General features: G+C 42.5%; 1 protein-coding gene across 2 annotated transcripts in view; it reads right to left on the bottom strand.

The window, feature by feature from the left end:
- Positions 1-16811, bottom strand: part of PHTF1 (putative homeodomain transcription factor 1) — a 50798-nt gene extending 33987 nt beyond the window's left edge. Inside the window, exons 1-3 of one of the 2 annotated variants that reach the window (XM_066352795.1) lie at positions 16299-16811; positions 15891-15965; positions 15301-15357 (exon numbers count right to left, since the gene is read on the bottom strand). In XM_066352795.1, the coding sequence (XP_066208892.1) occupies positions 15301-15357; positions 15891-15935 (102 nt within the window). In that variant the 5' untranslated portion in view covers positions 15936-15965; positions 16299-16811. The remainder of the gene's footprint in view (positions 1-15300; positions 15358-15890; positions 15966-16298) is intronic. The other variant, XM_066352796.1, reaches the window with a different exon arrangement.
- Between the last annotated feature and the right edge of the window lie 1444 nt (positions 16812-18255).

Below are 18255 nucleotides of genomic sequence, written 5' to 3'. Positions count from 1 at the left end.
AGAATATGATGGTAACGGGGGGGGGGGGGGCACAAAGAAAACCAGATAAAAGGTGACGGAAAACAATTTGACTTTGGGTGAGGGGTATGCAACATAATCAAATGTCAAAATAATCTGGAGAGGTTTTCTCTAAACATATTTACCCTGATTTATCAATGTCACCCCATTAAAATTAATATTAAAAAGATATAGAAACAACCTAAGTTTTACTGACAGGTGAATAAATAAATTGTGGTAAATAAAGAATAAAAGAATATTCAGGCTTAAAAAGGAGATCCTGCCATATGTGAGAGCATGCATAAAGCTGAATGACATTATGCTATGTGAAATAAGCCAGGCACAGAAAGGATATATATTGCATGATCTTACTTACATGTGGAATCTAAAAAGTCAAATACACCGAAGCAGGGAGAACAGTGGTTAGTCCAGGATATGAGGAAATTCTGTTCAAAGGGTACATAATTTGCAATTATGTAGGGTGAATAATTCTCAAGATCTAATATACAGCATGATGGTCATGGTTAACAACACTGTATTGTAATACCGGAAATTTCTAAGAAAGTAGATTTCAGGCACTCTCACTGCCAAAAAAGGGGGGTTAAGTATATAAGGAGATGGATATGTAAATTAGCTTGACTATAATTATTTCAGCATGTATATAATATCACCACATTGTACACCTCAAATATATACAACTTTATTAAAAATAAATTTAAAATGTTTTTGGGAAAAAAAAGACCTACAGATGGCCAATAAATGAAAAGATGCTTAATGTCACTAATCATCAGGAAAATGCAAATTAAAACCACAATTGAGGTACCACCTCACACCAGTCAGGATGGCTATTATCAAAAAAGCCAACAAACTAAATGTGTTGGCAACAATGTGAAGAAAGGTAACCCTTGTACACTGTTGGTGGGACTAAAATTAGTACAACCACTATGAAAAACAATATGGAGATCACTCAAAAAATTATAGATGGCTATGCCACAAGACCCCAAAATCCCACTTTAGGGTATTCATCCCAAAAAAATGAATACACTAATTCGGTAAGATATATGCACCACTACGTTCACTGTAGCATTATTTACGATAGCCAAGCTATAGAAGCAACCTAGGTATCCATCAATAGATGAATGGATAAAGACAATATGATACACACACACACACACAAATGGAATATTACATAGCAATAAAAATGAAGAAACTTGCCATTTGCAACAACATGGATGGACCTAGAGGGTATTATGCTGAGTGAAGTCAGACTGAGAAAGACAAATACCGTATGGTTTCACTTAGATGTGAAATCTAAATAAAACAAAAAAACCAGACTCACAGAAACTAAGACTAAAGGAATTGCCAAAGGTGGGGGGGTGGGAAGTTAGGTGAATAAGATGAAAGGGAATGTAGACAATAATCTTGGATACATTTGCATAATGATAGAGGATTACTAGTATCAGTGGGGTGACCACATTGTAAGGTGTAAAAGTGTCAATCACTATATTGTACCCCTGAAGCTAATATAACATAACATATTGTATACCAACATAAATATAAACAAATAAAAAATAATTACAAACAGATTGTGGCCAGGTCCACATGCAAATGATCCAAAGCCCTAGTCATTCCCCTTCTCCGCCTCTGCCCGGGAAGGATAGACACTATTTGGTCCCATCTGTCTCCATCCTTCAGACCTTGAACTACTTCATTAAAACACTGCCATAAAAATTCCTGATTTCATCATTTTCATCAGTTTCTCTGCCCTCAGAAGCAATATGTTAAAAATTAACTAATTGCTACCCTGGCCAGTTAGCTCAGCAGTAGAGCATCAGCCCAGCATGTGGAAGTCCTGGGTTCGATTCCCGGCCAGGGCACACAGGAGAAGCACCCATCTGCTTCTCCACCCCTCCCCCTCTCCTTCCTCTCTGTCTCTCTCTTCCCCTCCCGCAGCCAAGGCTCCACTGGAGCAAAGTGGGCTCGGGCCCTGAGGATGGCTCCACGGCCTCTGCCTCAGGTGCTAGAATGGCTCTGGCTGCAGTGGAGCATCACCCCCTGGTGGGCATGCCGGGTGGATCCCAGTCAGGTGCATGCAGGAGTCTGTCTGTCTGCTTCCCCACTTCTAGCTTCAGAAAAATAATAATAAAAAAAATTTGCTGAATAAACATTTGGGAAATTATTTTACATATTTTCAAACAAATCTGTTACACCAACAATTCTTTCTGTCTTGTATCTCAAATTTTTCTGAATTAAGGATATCTGGAAAATACATTCACAACCCCTTAAGATGTTTATTTAAAAAAAAAAAAAGGAATCCACTAGTATTTTCCTTGGGTGGGGTTTAGGGACACTGAAGATTTTTCTGCAACAACATTCTGAGATTAGATGACGGGGTTCCCAATTCTGTCCTCAGTATCGGGAATCCTTCCAGCCTGTCCATCTCCACAGCCTCGCCCCTCAACTTTCTTAGAAGAAATATCACCAGTCTCCTGCCTAAGAGCGTGCTGCTTCTCCATAAAGGATTGAAAAGAAGATCAAGAAGTCCAGACTCTGTGTTTACAAAGTTCATTCAGTCCCTGTTCTGAGCCCCAGAGCTCACCTCTGCCTCACACAGAACCCGGTGCATTCAATCCTAAGCCTCTCCTTCTCCCCGCCTTGTCCTGGGGCTCCTAACACCTCCCAATTCATTGTTCATGTCCCAAAACTGTGCGGATTTCCCACCTGCTGAGACCTCCCTCCTCAATCTTACTCCTTGACTTGGGATGTATTAGGTTTATACACCTCTTTTATGCATCCCTTTAATGTAACTTTAATGGTGATTCAGAAGGGAGAGATTAATATAAACGTGTGTAGTCAGCCTACCACATTCAACCAGAAACCCAGTCATGGACTTTTTTCCAGAGGAAAGACTCCTTTCAGGGCCTTTGTCTTCCTCCATTTCAAATGAAAGGAAATTTGTTATGTTACCAAACATAATTTTCATTCCTCTTAAAAAAACAAATGTGTGGATTTTATAGAGTACTTGGTACATCTCTAAGTTTCTAATGCTTCTTAAATTAATCATTATTTCTCCAAAGGCATTTACTCAACTTTATTAACTTGTAGACAATGGTTTTTACAGGGGAAAAACCCTCAAAATTTGAAAGTCGCGTGCGGAGGACCCGGGTTCGATTCCTGGCCAGGGCACACAGGAGAGGCGCCCATTTGCTTCTCCACCCCTCCGCCGCACTTTCCTCTCTGTCTCTCTCTTCCCCTCCCGCAGCCAAGGCTCCATTGGAGCAAAGATGGCCCGGGCGCTGGGGATGGCTCTGTGGCCTCTGCCCCAGGCGCTAGAGTGGCTCTGGTCGCAATATGGCGACGCCCAGGATGGGCAGAGCATCGCCCCCTGATGGGCAGAGCGTCGCCCCATGGTGGGCGTGCCGGGTGGATCCCGGTCGGGCGCATGCGGGAGTCTGTCTGACTGTCTCTCCCCGTTTTCAGCTTCAGAAAAGTGAAAAAAAAAAAAAAAAAAAAAAAAAAATTTGAAAGTCACAAAACCTTGTTGCACATTATTATGAATCGAAGTAAATTTATGAATTATCTTTTGTATATCCTAGTTTGCCTAATAGTTTTGTTTCATGATTTTTATAAGTAACACTGTTTTAAAAGATAAATTTTAATCTCACACTCAGTCAACATTTGTACATGCTAACTTCTGATCAAGTCTAAATATTAGCTATTTAATCATTAAATGTAAAAATTAAAGATTACAGTAATTTGCTATTTCCCTATTTTCAACATTGAGCCAGTATTGATCTTTAGCTCTGTTTAACTAAACAGATGCAGCTTAACAATTTTAGTTGAATTGGATAGAACATGTTTCTATCCAACTCAACTAAAACCATAACTTTTATCCAATTCAACTATAAACTACAGATTTGTTTCTATCCAATTCAACTACAAACTCTAGATTTTACAGAAAAAGGTTCCAAAATCCTAAATGTAATAAAATTAAATCTAAGAAGAAATCAAAATTTGAAAATTAGATATTTCTGGGGGAAAAAATAACCCTTTGAAGAAACATATATAATAACTTTTGAGATATGAATAATGATCATGGCCATAACATTTATCTTGTGCTATATTCAAAATCAGAATTAAAATTTTAAAAGTAGAAATATCACTCCACTGAAAAAAATCACTGTATTTTATTCTAACAGATATAAGGCATTGTGGACATTTGCATTAAGTACTATTCTAACTAAAAAAGCTTGCCCTGGCCAGGTAGCTCAGCTGGTTAGCGCAGTGGTCGGCAAACTCATTAGTCAACAGAGCCAAATATCAATAGTACAATGATTGAAATTTCTTTTGAGAACCAAATTTTTTAAACTTAAACTATATAGGTAGGTACAATCCTTATTGAGGTAGCGCCTGCATGTGGTATTTTGTGGAAGAGCCACACTCAAGGGGCCAAAGAGCCACATGTGGCTCGTGAGCCGCAGTTTGCTGACCAGGGAGTTAGATGGTTGTCCCAATAAGCTAAGGTTGAAGGTTTGATCCCCATTCAGGGCACATACAAGAATCAACCAATGATGCATAAATAAGTGAAATAAATCTATGTTTCTTTCTCTCTCTATTCCTCTCTAAAATCAATCAATAAGCTAAAAGTGCTTTAATTTTAAATAGAGCCAAATTCATTTTTCTACTTTCCTTGCTTTCTAGACTTTTCACCTATAATGTTACAAAATTAAGATCAGCATTAACTAGAGAGAAATACCAAACTATGAAAACCTCCTTTAGCAATAGAAACACATTCATTCATTCATTCATTCATTCATTTAATAAACAAATATTCAACGTGTGTCTTCTAGATCAGTGGTCCCCAACCTTTTTTGGGCCACGGACCAGTTTAATGTCAGAAAATATTTTCACGAACCGGCCTTTAAGGTGGGATGGATAAATGTATCACGTGACCGAGACAAGCGTCAAGAGAGAGTCTTAGAAGGATGTAACAGAGGGAATCTGGTCATTTTTAAAAAATATACAAAACATCGTTCAGATTTAATATAAATAAAACAGAAATAATGTAAGTTATTTATTCTTTCTCTGCGAACTGGTACCAAATGGCCCACGGACCGGTACTGGTCTGCGGCCCGGGGGTTGGGAACCACTGTTCTAGATGCCAAATACCCTACCTGAGCTACGAACAAGTGAGTCAACGCGGCTCTATCTTTGAAGAGCATGCGGCGCAGAAGGGAAGCCTGACAAAGCCGAACGAATGAGGGGTCCTCAGGAAGATGCCCCCAGCCCTCCCTCAACATTTTTTCTTTACTAACAGAAGTCATTAATAAATTTATGACCACTGTTCTTGAGAGAGATGGGAAAGTCACTATTTGCCTTTTTATGTGTTTGTGCTGAGGAAGACTGGAAAACACACACCATGCTTTGTTTTCTGATCCTTGTGCTTTACCCTACACGTTCTATAGTATGGATAAGGGGAGACATGCTCCAGGAGCTACTCTAAGCACTTCACAGGTGTTAGCTTTCTGAACTCATTTAGTCCTCACAACTGTCCCGTGAGACAGATACTTTCATTATGCTCCCTTTGCCGATGAGGAAACCAAGGCACAGAGATTGGGACCCAATCATTCTCACTTCAAAGCACAGACCCCTGCCTCTCACTCCATGGACACAGTGCATTCCTCATCAATGTCGGGAGAGGTTTTCTTTGAATCCAGACAGGAGCACTTGCCTCAGAAAGGTTCGGTGCGATTGAACCAGGGGAGCTGTGAGTGAGTGTCCCTCCTAGCAGCCCAGGGGAAGACCGTAGGACAGACTCGGACAACCCTGCACCAAGTGCCGGAGTGGTGGTCTGCAAACTCTCTGCAGAGCCCCTGGTACAGGCTATAGCCAGCCCTCTCCTGTTTGTCCCTGTTTAAAAAAATAGTAATATAAACAAAGCCACTTTAAAATGGAGCCCGGAGCTGTCATCCTGGAGGATCTGCCTTGCCCACCTTACTCTGCAAACCTGTGGAATGCTAGAACTGGCAATAACCTCAGGGCTGGGCCTAAACAGCATCGTGTCCCAAAGAGCTGTCCCGCAAGGATAACAAGAAAGCAGATATTATGATTATCAGACTGAAAATTAAAAATACTATTTAAATCAGCATCACTACTAGCTGATCTGCACCTATAGAAATGCCTTCCCTCTATTGATGTAACTGTTCCTCTCTCATTTCTCATTAATACCCACCGCCTTTGCCTCCTAATTGGAACATTATTTGGGTTTCTGCCTGATTTAATGCTTCCCAAATAGGAATTTTTTTTATCTGAAATAAATGGCTATTGCCTCTCACCTTGGCCTTTTAAGTTAATACCCTCAACATAACTATGCAACACTTGACCAATGCAAATCCTACTACTCTCAGCCAGAGGGACAAAAGCACTGGCCACACTACTGGACTCGAACAGGGAACAGAAGACAAGTGGAGGGAACTCTGCCACACACCCTGACCTCTTGGCATGTGAAAGTTCCATTTATTGCCATTAAAAGAATCAAACTACTATAGAGCCAGGCACGCACAAGGAAGTCACTGCTGACTTCGGGCACATGAACAATTACATAGTATAGCACTACAGGGACATGTGTTAAGGGCACCTACACCACATTCAAGTGAGAAGCCAAAGAAAGGTTTCCATAGGAATATATCTACCTTGAGACCTGAAGGATGTGTAAGAATTCGCAAAGATGGACACTGGCTGTGGCAAAAGGGGTAATCAAGAAAAGCTTGAGAAATGAGAGAACGCATGATGGAAACGAAAGAAATTTCAAGAAGGCTAAAAGCAGGAGATAGTAATTATGCGAAGAATGTGAATTACTGGAAGGGGACTAGGGAGTCAGAGGACAGTTTTAAATGTGAGAAAAACTTTCAGATTTATGTTAAAATACAAAACAAGGTAACAAGCCAGCTTCAGTGATGATGAGGGGTGAGGGGGAAACAAGAGGCAGAGAAAACAAAGTTTAAAAAAGCTGTGCTGGCCTGACCAAGTGGTGGCGCAGTGGATAGAGCGTGGGCCTGGGACCCAGAAGACCCAGGTTTGAAACCCCGAGGTCGCTGGCTTGAGCGTGGGCTCACCAGCTTGAGCATGGGGTCACTGGCTTGAGCACTGGCTTGAAGCCCAAGGTTGCTGGCAAGGGGTCACTCACTCTGCTGGAGCCCCCTGGTCAAGGCACATATGAGAAAGCAATCAATGAACAACTAAGGTGCCGCAATGAAGAAATGATGTTTCTCATCTCTCTTCCTTCCTATCTGTCCCTCGAGAAAAAAAAAAAGCAAGCAAGCAAGCTACTCGGGTAATTTAGATCTGTGTGCACAAAGGCCCAGATGGTATTCCAGGCCTTGTGGGCAACTGGGTCTGGGAGCAGCTACTCAGCTCAGGTATGCGACACTAAAGCTGACAGAGACACAGACAGTACATACATAAAACACAGGCCCTCTGTGCTCCAGCGGATTTGGCCAGACCAGGCAATTAGAAGCATGAATTCCAATATCAAAAAAAAAAAAATTAGATGGTAGAATCCAGAAGTTTTGACAATTGAAAATGAAGCCACAGAAACATTCCAAATCCCAACTTTAGCACTCTAGCCACTCACTGAATACGAAAGACGAGAAGGGACAAACAAGGCTGGGTCACAGGAAGGCACTGCAAGTCATGTGACAAAAGGCAGAGACATAACAATCTTCTGGGCAGGGGAGTGAATAATCAGGAAAATACATATTTAAGTCTATCTGACTCCAAAGCTCATACCTAAATGATGATGAGATTTGTTTTTGCTGTTGGTATAAATAAAAGATATTGGTATACCCATATACTGATGTGTTCATAATACCTCTATATCAACCGGTCTATCCCAAATAGATTACATATATCTATCTTATTATTCAGGTCATTCCATTTAATATATTTTCCATTTTTTAGAGGAGAAATCTATTTTTATCAAAATAATATTTTACTACTAGGCAAAAAAAGCCCCAACTCTTTCCAACCTCATCTTTCCTTACCCTTAATTCCTACTTATTTCTTTTTTTACTTCTAAATAAGATGCATACAGCACTTTCTTCAATTTTAGATGCTATCCATTCATTTCTTACTGTTGAAGATGAGAGGTAGCTAGCTTTCTTATTTAGCCTTTCTGTGCCTTGGTTCCTTCTCCTATAAAGTAGGAATGATAACTACACCTGACTCATAAGAATGATGTAGGATCAAGTGTGAGACTGTGTGTCTGTGCAGTGTTTAGAATAATGCAAGATACATCCTACATGCTAAATATTAATGATTATTAATACACCACCAAATACACACACACATGCTCCTCCCGAACTATGGTCCTCCCCCCAGTTTTATAACTTTTAATCAATATTTGATGTTTTGAGTGTTAATTTTACATAAATATGTTTCCCAGCTAAGCCAAGTAGTAGACAATTATATTTCTTTTTAAAAATTGTATCTGTCCTAGAATTGTAATTGCCTGTTTTTCTTTCTCTTAATTTTATCCATATACATTACTAATTCGTTTTAAAACTCTCTAGAAGTGCCCTGGCTGGTTGGCTCAGCGGTAGAGCGTCGGCCTGGCGTGCGGGGGACCCGGGTTCGATTCCCGGCCAGGGCACATAGGAGAAGCGCCCATTTGCTTCTTCACCCCCCCCCCTCCTTCCTCTCTGTCTCTCTCTTCCCCTCCCGCAGCCAAGGCTCCATTGGAGCAAAGATGGCCTGGGCGCTGGGGATGGCTCCTTGGCCTCTGCCCCAGGCGCTGGAGTGGCTCTGGTCGCTGCAGAGTGATGCCCCGGAGGGGCAGAGCATCGCCCCCTGGTGGGCAGAGCGTCGCCCCTGGTGGGCGTGCCGGGTGGATCCCGGTCGGGCGCATGCAGGAGTCTGTCTGACTGTCTCTCCCCATTTCCAGCTTCAGAAAAATACAAAAAAAAAAAAAAAAAAAAAAAAAAACCTCTCTAGAAGTGTTACAAATCTGCTCCAATAAGCACAAGGACCGGTTTCTCTTCCCCCCTTGAAGATGTCTCCATCAGTTTTCCGTCCTCCTGCTCCATTACTGTTTGGTTGTTTTCTAGGCCTGATATAAACTGTCATCCAGGGACATCTCTTCATCATCCCAGAATTCCCTTTATATCTCTCTGTGGTGGCTCTCCTCTTCCCTGATACTATAGACTTCTCTTTTTTGGTTTATTTTTTATAATACATGTCCTCTTATGCTTTCTGAAAGACGTGACATGGATGATAAGATTATTTCTGAGACTTTGAAGGTCTCAATATATCTTCATGGAGTGCCTTTACATTTGGTTAATAGTTAGGCTGGGCATAAAGTTTCTGTTGAAAGTCATTTGTCTCAGAACTTCGCATGTTCCACTGTCTTCTGGCTTCCAGATGAGCTAGAAATTGCTATTGAAAGGCCCAATGGAACTCTGACTCTCAGTTTCTATGTATGATTTATTATGATCTTTCTCTGCCTAGAATTCGAAAGGCAGCCAGGGGTAAAAAACCCAAACAAAACTATAACCTATAAAAGAAACCCCATTAGATTATCATCAGATTTTTCAGCAGAAACCCCACAGGCTAGGTAAGAGTAGAACAAATATTCAAAATATTAAGAGAGAGAAATCACCAACCAAAAATAATATATTTAGAAAATTTATTCTTAATAATAATGGGGAAATCAAGGCTTTTCCAAGTATCCATTACACTTATGAGGGAGGCACTAACATGCTGAATGCAAATTCAGTGTGCAGTGAGTGGAGCTTGTTGAACAGGGGGCCTTGCACAGTAAAAAGGTGGCCAACCATTTCACTTCCAGTATCCTGAGGTCTTTTCTCTTTAGTTTCTACAAAACAAAATTCCAGTCTTCTGTTTGGAGATTACAAAGCTGGCCACCAGATGTTCTCATAATCTCTGTCATTAATACAGTATTTCACCCCCCTCGCATTTGTGACTACTGCTTGAGAATCCAATACTTCTCTGATTGCTCCTTTCCAGAGAGCAAGCTTCAATCCAATCAGGGGGGAAGACAAGGGTAGCTCTGTGGCCATGTACTGTAGAATAAGAAAGAGGATCTGGGGGCAGACATATTGCCCCTTATACATACACTCAAACAGTCTTATTTCCAGATTCTCAGTTCTACCTCATTCCTGCAGATACAGCTGAAGCATCTACTCCTGACTCTTCCAAAAGTTAAATACAAGGGTTTTAAACAGGGAGCTCACTTGCTCTTGTCATTCCCTACCAAAGACATTTCACGTTTTCACTTTCTTCACTTCCCAACTTTTCAAATTGTGTAGTCTTCTCTTCCAGCCTTTTAATCCTTGAGGGCTGATTATCTTTTTCTTGTTTTTTGTCATTTTCGAGGGGTTTCAGAATAGAGCAGCTGGAAATTAATGCACACATTCAAGCTGTCACCTTTCATAGGGAGTCTCATCTGTCATGTAGCTACCATCCAACTTAATAAGACATTACAAATATAGCTGAAGTTGCCTCTGCATTTACATTTAGCCTTTTCAAATTTTTTCGTTAAAAATCATGTCATTTTCAAACACCAGTTCTTGTTATTCTAATGTTAGAATTTTTAAAAATATTTTTAAAATAAAGGATAATTAGAATGTTTTGCTCATCTTAGCAAATACCTCAAATGGCATGCTAAATAGGGAGTAATAGGGGCCATTCTTGTTCTGTGTTTCGGTGGCAAGACTAAATTGAGCTTCATTACTGAAATAATGTTAGACCTTAGATTTAATATAGTCTCTCAATTAAAACAATTCAGAAGACAATTTTCATTGGATATATGTATGAATTTCTTGTATACTACATTATGATTTCTATTTTTCTTCTTTTTTACTGTTTATTTTCTTGATTTAGAGAGAGAGAGAGAGATAGAGAGAGAGAGAGAGAGAGAGAGGGGAACATCGATCTGTTCCTGTATGTGCCCTGATCGGGGATCAAAATGGCAACCTTTGCATTTCAGGATGATGCTTTAACCAACCAAGCTATCTGGCCAGGGCTCTATTGCTTTCTATAGGTAATTAAAGAAAATAGCTACATTGAGGTATAATTTACATACTATAAAATATCCATATTTAGGTGTAAGGTTTTAATAATTAATTAGGTAGATTTCTAGTAAGTTTATAGTTGTACAACCACCAACATAGTTAAGTTTTGGAACATAGTTAAGTTTTGGAACATTTTCATTCACAAAGTAATTTTTATTCATTAGGATTATTATATTTTCTTTTTAGCGAGAGAAAGAGTGGGGGAGACAGTCAGGGGCAGACAGGCTGGAAGAAAGAGAGATGAGAAGCCTCAATTCTTCACTAAGGCATCTCAGTTGTACACTGATTGCTTTCTCATATGTGCCCTGACTGGGGGGCTCCAGCAGAGCAAGTGATCCCTTGCTCAATCAAGCCAGTGGAATTCAAGCAGTGATCTTTGGGCTCAAGTCAGCGACTGTGTGATCATGTCTATGATCCCACGCTCAAGCCAGCAAACCCTCGCTCAAGCTGGCGACTTTGGGATTTCAAACCTGGGTCCTCAGCATCCCAGTCCGACTCTATCCACTGCACCATCACCTGGTCAGGCCATTAGGATTATTTTTATTACTGTTTCTCTCCCAGTTTATTATAAACTCCATGAAAAGAAAAATGCAGCATGTTTTTGCTCATTATTATTTAGATAAAGTGCCTAGCCCACTGTCTAATACAGGGGTCTCAAACTCGCGGCCCGCCGAACAATTTTGTGCGGCCCGCAGACTAATCCACGAAGTTCAAAATATTTTGGATAAAATTAAGTAAGCCTAGGGGCCTACTTGTATTTTTCATTTCTCTAGCATCCTAGCTAGATATTAGCTTAGTTAACAGCAGTTGTGATGCAAACTACAGTTTCTGGTCGTTTTGTGACACTGAGTAAACTGCATGTACGATTGTGCTTGTTGTACTGATTTTTGTTTTCAACTGCAGTGAGAAAAGTGTTGCGTAACAGTTGCCTTTTGTAGACCTAGTACGGCCCGACGAACGGCTGTGATCTTGCTCTGCAGCCCACATGCTGAGTTGAGTTTGAGACCCCTGGTCTAATATATGGTAGGTTGGTATACAACAAATACTGTTAAATGACGACTTCATAAAAACAGTTTATCTTATTTTTGTTCTTTCCTTTCTTTACTTTGATTAGTTTTCTTTCTCTATATTCTTCATATATGAACTTAAATCATTGTACTCTTCTTAATCTAGACATTTTTGTTAATATAGACATTTTGAATAATATATTATAATAGAAAAATTCCATAGATTTTTTTATGTCTTTATTATTGCTATCCTTCAGAAATGTAGCTAGGGCCTGACCAGACAGTGGCGTATTGAATAGAGAGCACTAGCCTAGGAGGACGCAGAAGACCCAGGTTCAAAACCTTAAGGTTGCCAGCTTGAGCGCAGGCTCATCCAGCTTGAGCACAGGATCATAGATATGACCCCCATGGTCACTGGCTTAAGCCCAAAGGTTACTGGTTTGAAGCCCAAGGTCGCTGGCTTGAGCAAGGGGTCACTGGCTTGGCTAGAGTCCTTCAGTCAAGAAAGCAATCAATGAACTTAACTAAGGTGCTGCAACTATGAGTTTATACTTCTCATCTATCTCCATTCCTGTCTCTCTTGCTAAAAAAAAAAAAAAAAAAGCCTGACCTGTGGTGGCACAGTGGATAAAGCGTCGACCTGGAAATGCTAAGGTCGCCGGTTCGAAACCCTGGGCTTGCCTGGTCAAGGCACATATGGGAGTTGATGCTTCCAGCTCCTCCCCCCCTTCTCTCTGTCCTCTCTCTCTCTCTCTCTCTCCCTCTCTCTCTCCTCTCTAAAATGAATAAATAAAATAAAAATTAAAAAAAATGTATAGCAATTTAAAAAAAAATGCAGATAGGACGTAGCCCCTCTCTACTCAGCCATAAAAATGTTTTCATTTTCTATAGACTAATGTCTAAAGTTCTAAGACAATCAAGTCAGCTCCGAATGACTTATGGGCTACCGTCTCATCTACAGACCTTGTACTTCAATCAGATTGGACTTCTTGCTCTTCCCTTAAACCAGTACTGTACTCCTGTTTGTGAACACTCTTCCTCTTGTGCTCAGCACCTAGCAGAATGCCTTAAACACAGCAGCTCAATAAATGTTTGTAGAGGGGTTCATACTGCTTTTCACAAACCAAGGTTAGATTTTTTAAATTTATATCTTTTATATTATTATATAATTTTTATATTATATATTTATATTGTACTCTTATAATTTTGAATATTTTATGTAATTTCTAATTTTATTGTACTATGGTCTGATATTTTTAATTTTTTTAAATATATTTCATTTTCAAAATATTTGTGAGAAAACAAAAATATACACAATAGATGGGGTTCAATTACATACAGCAACAGACACTTAGTTCCTTTTATGAATCAAGACGTTCAAATAGTAAGCTACAAATACAATTCCTGCCCCTAAGGCCTAAGAAGATGCACCAGTTAACATAATGTTGGTCAGTATACTAAGAAAAAGGTATGCATTAAATGGCTTGGAAATAGAAATTGAGGAAATATTTAAATTGTAGGGAAAGCAGATGGATAAGGAAATGCTATGGCAGTTAAGTATTATGAAATCCTTCGGTGGATAAAGAAACCAAAACCCAGACAAAGTATAACACATGTTCAAGATGTGTCTAGAAATCCCAAAGGAGATCGAACTCCCAGTTCTGTGCTCTTTCCATCACACTAGACATACTATCAACACTTTTTAGCAGCTCACAAAAGAATAACAGGAAAGGATTTCAAGAGTAACAACAAGAAAACTAGGGTAGCCTGGTTAGGTGGTGGCACAGTGGACAGAGCATCAGACTGGGATGCGGATAACCCAGGTTTGAAAGTCCCAGGTGGCCAGCTTGAGCGCGGGGTCACTGGCTTGAGCGTGGGATCACAGACATGACCCCATGGTCGCTGGCTTGAGCAAAGTGTCACTCGGTCTGCTGTAGCCCCCCAGGTCAAGGCACGTATGAGAAAGCAATCAATGAACAACTAAGTTGTCACAACGAAGATGCTTCTCATCTCTCTCCCTTCCTGTCTGTCTGTCCCTATCTGTCCCACTCTCTGTCTCTGTCAAAGAAAACTGGGGTATTTATTCATCCTTACCCTATCTCCCATTAATATAAAAAAAACCAAGGACTATACGAAATTGTGAAGACAGTCAAGCACCATGTAATTCAAACAACTTTCTAGTTGATTGGCCTACAAAAAAAATGCACTCTGAAAGTATTGATTAAATGCACTTCACCAGAGATTACATGTACCAGTTCAATCAATGTGACTTAGATAAATAGAACAAACTATTAAATTCTACTACACCCATCCATCTACACATTTTTTTTTAATGTTAATAGAGGGTCTATAGCAAATCTTTAAAAAACAGTCCAAACATAAACCTGGAAGCCCTTATTCGGCACTTTCCAAGGAAATGAGACCCTGACTACAGATTTAAGTATGACAGGCAAGTCAATAGAGAGAGACAGGTAGGGGCAGGGCTGATGTTTAAGCTTTCACACATCTCCCCAGACTACACTTGGCTGTCAAGCGCCCTTCCCATGACTAGTCTGCACCACCTCCCCTTCCCCCTACATGTTGACCCATAACCCTGACTCTGTAACACTAGAATATTTACCCCCCATTATAAATTAATAAACTGTCACTCTGAATCACACGTCAGTTTCAGCTGCTGAGTTAGCATGAAATAGCCCCAAGAATCTTCTCAGTTCTAACAGCACTGTAGAAAAAAATTTAAACCAGTAATTGAAAAGCTGATTCAGGCCATAAATGGATTTTACTTGGAAGAGAATATGGAGAGAGGAGGGGAAAAGAGGGGAAGGGGCATAGCTCTAAAAATTCCAGGTATTTCATACAAAAATGCCTAGTCCCAGCCTCTCTTGAAAACTGAGGCTCTGTCAAAAGTGGGCCTACAATGGTACAAAGTAAAACCCAGCAGAGTGAAGAAGCCACAGCTCCGTTTAATATGAGTACATTTGCTTTCTAATTCATCATAGAGCAACTGCTCCTCTCCACTTCCCCATACTGAGTTCAAAAGTCAACTGTCGTTTCCCATTGTGCTTGCAGTGTTGGTTGATTTATAAACTTCAAAGAATAAAGAACGCCATACTTGGTGGATAAGTGCAGATTTTTAAAAGTAAGTACAATCCACTCTTCATACCAATGCAGTAAAAGCAAAGCTAGAAGCCAAGAAGTCAGTTTACCTTAATCTGAGTCTGTTCGATTGACTTTTCCCATATCTGCTGATCATACGCTCCAATCTGAAATAGGGAGCAGGCTATTCAAATGATGCAAAGTAAAAGCTTTTATTAAGGTCAAACCTCATGAAAGTCATAAATTATTAAATATCAATACAATATCTGGAAAATGTCTGTGCTGCTCAGAGTTCAAATAAGTATCTGTGTGACATCTGGAAAATGTTTCCACTTCTTAAGGAAGACTAGAGAGCACTAAAAGGCAAGGGACGGATGGCCACAGCTCCCTAACTGCTGACAGGACCCTGTGAGCATGCAGATTAAACAGTTTCGTGTTTCAAAAAGAGCAGTTTGATCTGGGACGAAGTCCCCAAGCATTTCTGGGGCAGGGTGGATATAGCCTGAAGAAGGGCAGCGACTTGAAAATCTTATTTGGGGACCTGGGACTGGGTTTAGAAGACCTAATAACATTGTCCCTCAGATTCTCCATGTCTATTGAGAGAGATCGTGTAAGAACACCTGGGGGAAACTAACGTGCAATTCTTTGTGGGAGCTTCGCTCAGGAAGAGTGTTCGGCCAATAGAAAATGCTGCCATTACCTTCTTTTGGTACCACGATATAGCATCTCTCTCATTTGAGGCCATCTGTGTCTCCAGCCAGAGAAGGGGGTTTCACTGAAAAAGAAGGAAAAGCAAGCGCGAGTCCAGATGCTGAAAGGTACTCATCCCAGTTTGGTTAGCACTCAGAAACCGTTTCTCCCGGCCCCTCCCGGAGCGGCTGTTACTCCTGGCTGTCTGCCAGGAAAAATTATTTTAAAATAACAAAAGAAAACCAGAAAGCCTTCTGGCGCAGTGGCGACCACAGAAGTGTCTCTGCGATGTTTTAGGCGAGTGTTTCCACCATTGCAGGGAAGCGGGAGAGGTCGCCCGAGCTGACCTGGCCGGCCCCCGCCACCGCCCTCGCCCTCGCCCTCGCCTTCCCCCGGGCTCGCGGCGTCCGGCTCTCACCTGGTGCCCGCTGCCCGGCAGCCCGGCGGCCGGGACCCTCCGGCTCAGTGGCCCGGGCCCGGCCGTGAGGCTGGGGGCCAGGCCGCAGGCCCCGCAGACCGCATCGTCCCCCCAGGCGGAGACGCCGGCGGGGCCGTTACCATGGAGACCGCGGAGGCCACCGCAGCCAAGGAGGCAGCCTTTGGCCCAGCGCCCGGGAGACAGACTGTCGCCACACAGCCGGCGTCCGTCCTCCAAGCAGGGCCTACAGGGTTAACGGAGCTGGTCTAAAAGAAGCCAAGAATGAACTGGGAGAGGAGGGGAGAAAGAACGAAGGGCGTGGGGGGTTCGCGAGGCCACTGGTCGCTGTGGCAGTAGCAGGCGACCTTGCGTCGGGCTGAAAGGGCCGGGGCCAGGGACCCAGCCCCGGGCGGCAGCTGCTGGGGGGCGCCGGCCGCGGGCCGTGACTCAGCGGCGAGAGCGGGCCGACAGCAGCCCCGCAGACCCCGAGCGGCCCGGCCGCGGCTTCCGCTTTCCGGCTTTCACTGAGGAGGTGGCTCCGCCCCCGCCCGGGCCTCCAGCCGCGAGCCTCGGGCCGGGCTCCGGGAGGCGGGGGCTGGGCGCGTCGGGCGCCGGGGGAGGGGGGTTGCTGGGGGTGGGGTGGCGGCGGGCGCCGTGGGGGCAGCGGCCCGCGTCGCCCTGCAGGCCGCTTCCCCAGAAGGGGCTCTCCCAGTGTCGACCTGAAGCTCAGAGTCTAATAGTCCCCAGCTCGTGTCTTTGTGCTTCGTTATTTACTATCGGGCTTCCCCGATGGGCTGTGAGCCCCACGCCTGGCACGAGCCTGGCACACCTGTTCTCAATCTGCTGAATGAACGATTGTTACAATTTACGCTGTGCTGGGACGGAGGGCCTGCGGCTCGGTTATTTCCAGCCTCTCCTGCCCTGAATCAGGCTTTGGGGTGCCCAGGGGTAAGGATGAGGAGGAGGGCTGAGGCCTGGGCAGTACACCAAGACACTGTCCCAAATTAGCGTGGGGAGGTGGCGGCGGGAACTTTCTGGGTTAAGAATTCAAGCAGGCTGACAGAGTGCAGGAGAAAGCCACAGCTGCTCCCTACGGTAACGACTTAAGAGTATGTTAAGGTTTTAAGCCGCTTTTCTCCTCTATACAGTAGTGGGGATTTTTTGTTTGTTGGGTCATTAATGAAAACACTGGCTCCCTATCAGCCATCTCACCTCAACTGAAGCAGTGTCCTTGCTTGCCTGACATGTGGCATTTGCGTCAGGTGAAGCTAATCACACATAATGGTTACAATAGCTACCACTTCAGAAAAGCTTAATAAGTACGGTTCTAAATGGTTTACAGACATTACCAATCATCCATAAAGTCGACTCCAGGTGAAGTTATCCCCACCTTAGGGAGGAGGAGAGCGAGTAGGAAGCGAACTGTGGCTCGCAGGGAGAGCACTTAGGATGCCTTCCCCCTGGCTTATTTTTACATCGGTTTCTTTTCTTTCGCTTCTTGACAGCTTTTCCATTCTAGGCTAAACAGTACAATTCTGTAGGGTTTCAAGACAAATGGCCAACTTAAAAACAAAACAAAACTAGATAAATGACAAATGAAAAAGTCACTTTCTGTATATCTATTTGCTTTATGACAAATTACGTTAATAGCAGAAACATTTTACCTCATTGCTTAGCCCTGAAAAAAAGGCTTTTTGGGGGCGTTCGTGGAAGAACAGAAGCAGGTAGATCACAGGAGGGAAGAGGGACATCGCAAATCATGTTTAAGGAGCCCCCTTTTCAACACTCCCTAAGGCTGCCGCTGAACAAAGCAAGCCATGGGCTTCAAACCCTCAAGTGCCTTCAGATCTCTGCTTGCAGGAGCAAATCTTCGACATTTTGCCAACAGAACAAGCCTGTTTTCTCACTTTTACTATGGAGATTATCATTACTTTTCTAGAAAAGGCTGTGAGGACTG

Source organism: Saccopteryx leptura, chromosome 11 (genome assembly GCF_036850995.1).
Source record: "Saccopteryx leptura isolate mSacLep1 chromosome 11, mSacLep1_pri_phased_curated, whole genome shotgun sequence".
NCBI classification, from domain to species: Eukaryota; Metazoa; Chordata; class Mammalia; order Chiroptera; family Emballonuridae; genus Saccopteryx; species Saccopteryx leptura.
This window is presented reverse-complemented; position numbering and strand designations above follow the sequence as displayed.